This window comes from Gracilinanus agilis, unplaced genomic scaffold (assembly GCF_016433145.1).
Source record: "Gracilinanus agilis isolate LMUSP501 unplaced genomic scaffold, AgileGrace unplaced_scaffold14504, whole genome shotgun sequence".
Taxonomy (NCBI): domain Eukaryota; kingdom Metazoa; phylum Chordata; class Mammalia; order Didelphimorphia; family Didelphidae; genus Gracilinanus; species Gracilinanus agilis.
The window spans coordinates 1-1,014 of record NW_025345259.1 but is presented as its reverse complement, the minus strand read 5'-3'; the positions used below and the strand labels follow the sequence as shown (position 1 = coordinate 1,014).

At 44.3% G+C, this 1,014-nt stretch overlaps 1 gene segment (V, D, J or C); it reads right to left on the bottom strand.

Moving 5' to 3' along the window:
- Positions 1 to 292: 292 nt before the first annotated feature.
- On the bottom strand, positions 293 to 746 carry LOC123254084 (the record flags this gene model as incomplete). The annotated part of the segment is given in 2 exon segments: positions 293 to 600; positions 701 to 746. Coding segments are annotated over 2 exon segments (354 nt in total), but the record flags the coding sequence as incomplete, so codon positions are not given.
- Positions 747 to 1,014: the final 268 nt, after the last annotated feature.

Here is a 1,014-nt window from a genome sequence, read left to right as displayed (position 1 = left end):
CAGATAAATAGATAGATAGATAGATAGATAGATAGATAAATAGATAGATAGATAGATAGATAGATAGATAGATAGATAGATAGATAGATAGATAGATAGATAGATAGATGAAATGTTCACTGGGATTTGGGGGAAAGGCAGACCTTGAAAACAAACTTGTCAGCCTCATCCTCACCTGTTATTGTAACTGGGCTCCTTGTGCTCAGTGTTCCAGAGTTCTCTCTCTGTCATTCTCCACAAGAACTACCTGAAGGAGGAGGTTTTTGTCTGCTCTCTCACTCCTTTCCCTCACTGTGTCTCTTGCACAGTAATACATGGCTGTGTCCTCAGCTTTCAGGGAATTCATCTGCAGATGCAGCAGGCTGTTGCCATTGTCCCTGGAGATGGTGAATCGGCCTTTCACAGAGTCTACATATGTGGTACCTCCACCAGTATTAATGAATGCGATCCACTCCAGCCCCTTCCCTGGAGCCTGGCGAACCCAACTCATGTAGTAGCTGCTGAAGGTGAATCCAGAAGCTTTGCAGGAGAGTTTCAAGGATCCTCCAGGCTGTCTCACATCTCCCCCAGACTCCACCAGCTGAATATCACAATGGACACCTGCAAACAAAGAGTCATTAGAGATAATAGTCACAAAAATCTATGACTTCAAACACTTGTTTTCCTCCTCCAAACACAAAGTAACAAAAATTAAAACAACCTTGCAAAATAGTCAGAATGAAAATTCCTTTTAGTCCAAATCCCATGGTTTTGGCTGTGCAGTGTCAGTCCTAAGGAGGGAAAGACCACATGAGAAGAAGCTCCTCTCCCAGAGCTGCAGACACAGGTTTTGTGCTGGGTTCATGTCTAGAAGGAGGAGCCCAATTTGCATGTCTTCCTCTGTTTAATGGGAAGAAGAGCAGCTGCCTCCCATTGTGATGATTCCCCTCCCTGAGCTGCAGAAGCATGAAACCACCAGTGTTTGTTCTAAAGCTATGGGGAAGGCTGGTGACACTGAGAATCCAATGTAATTGC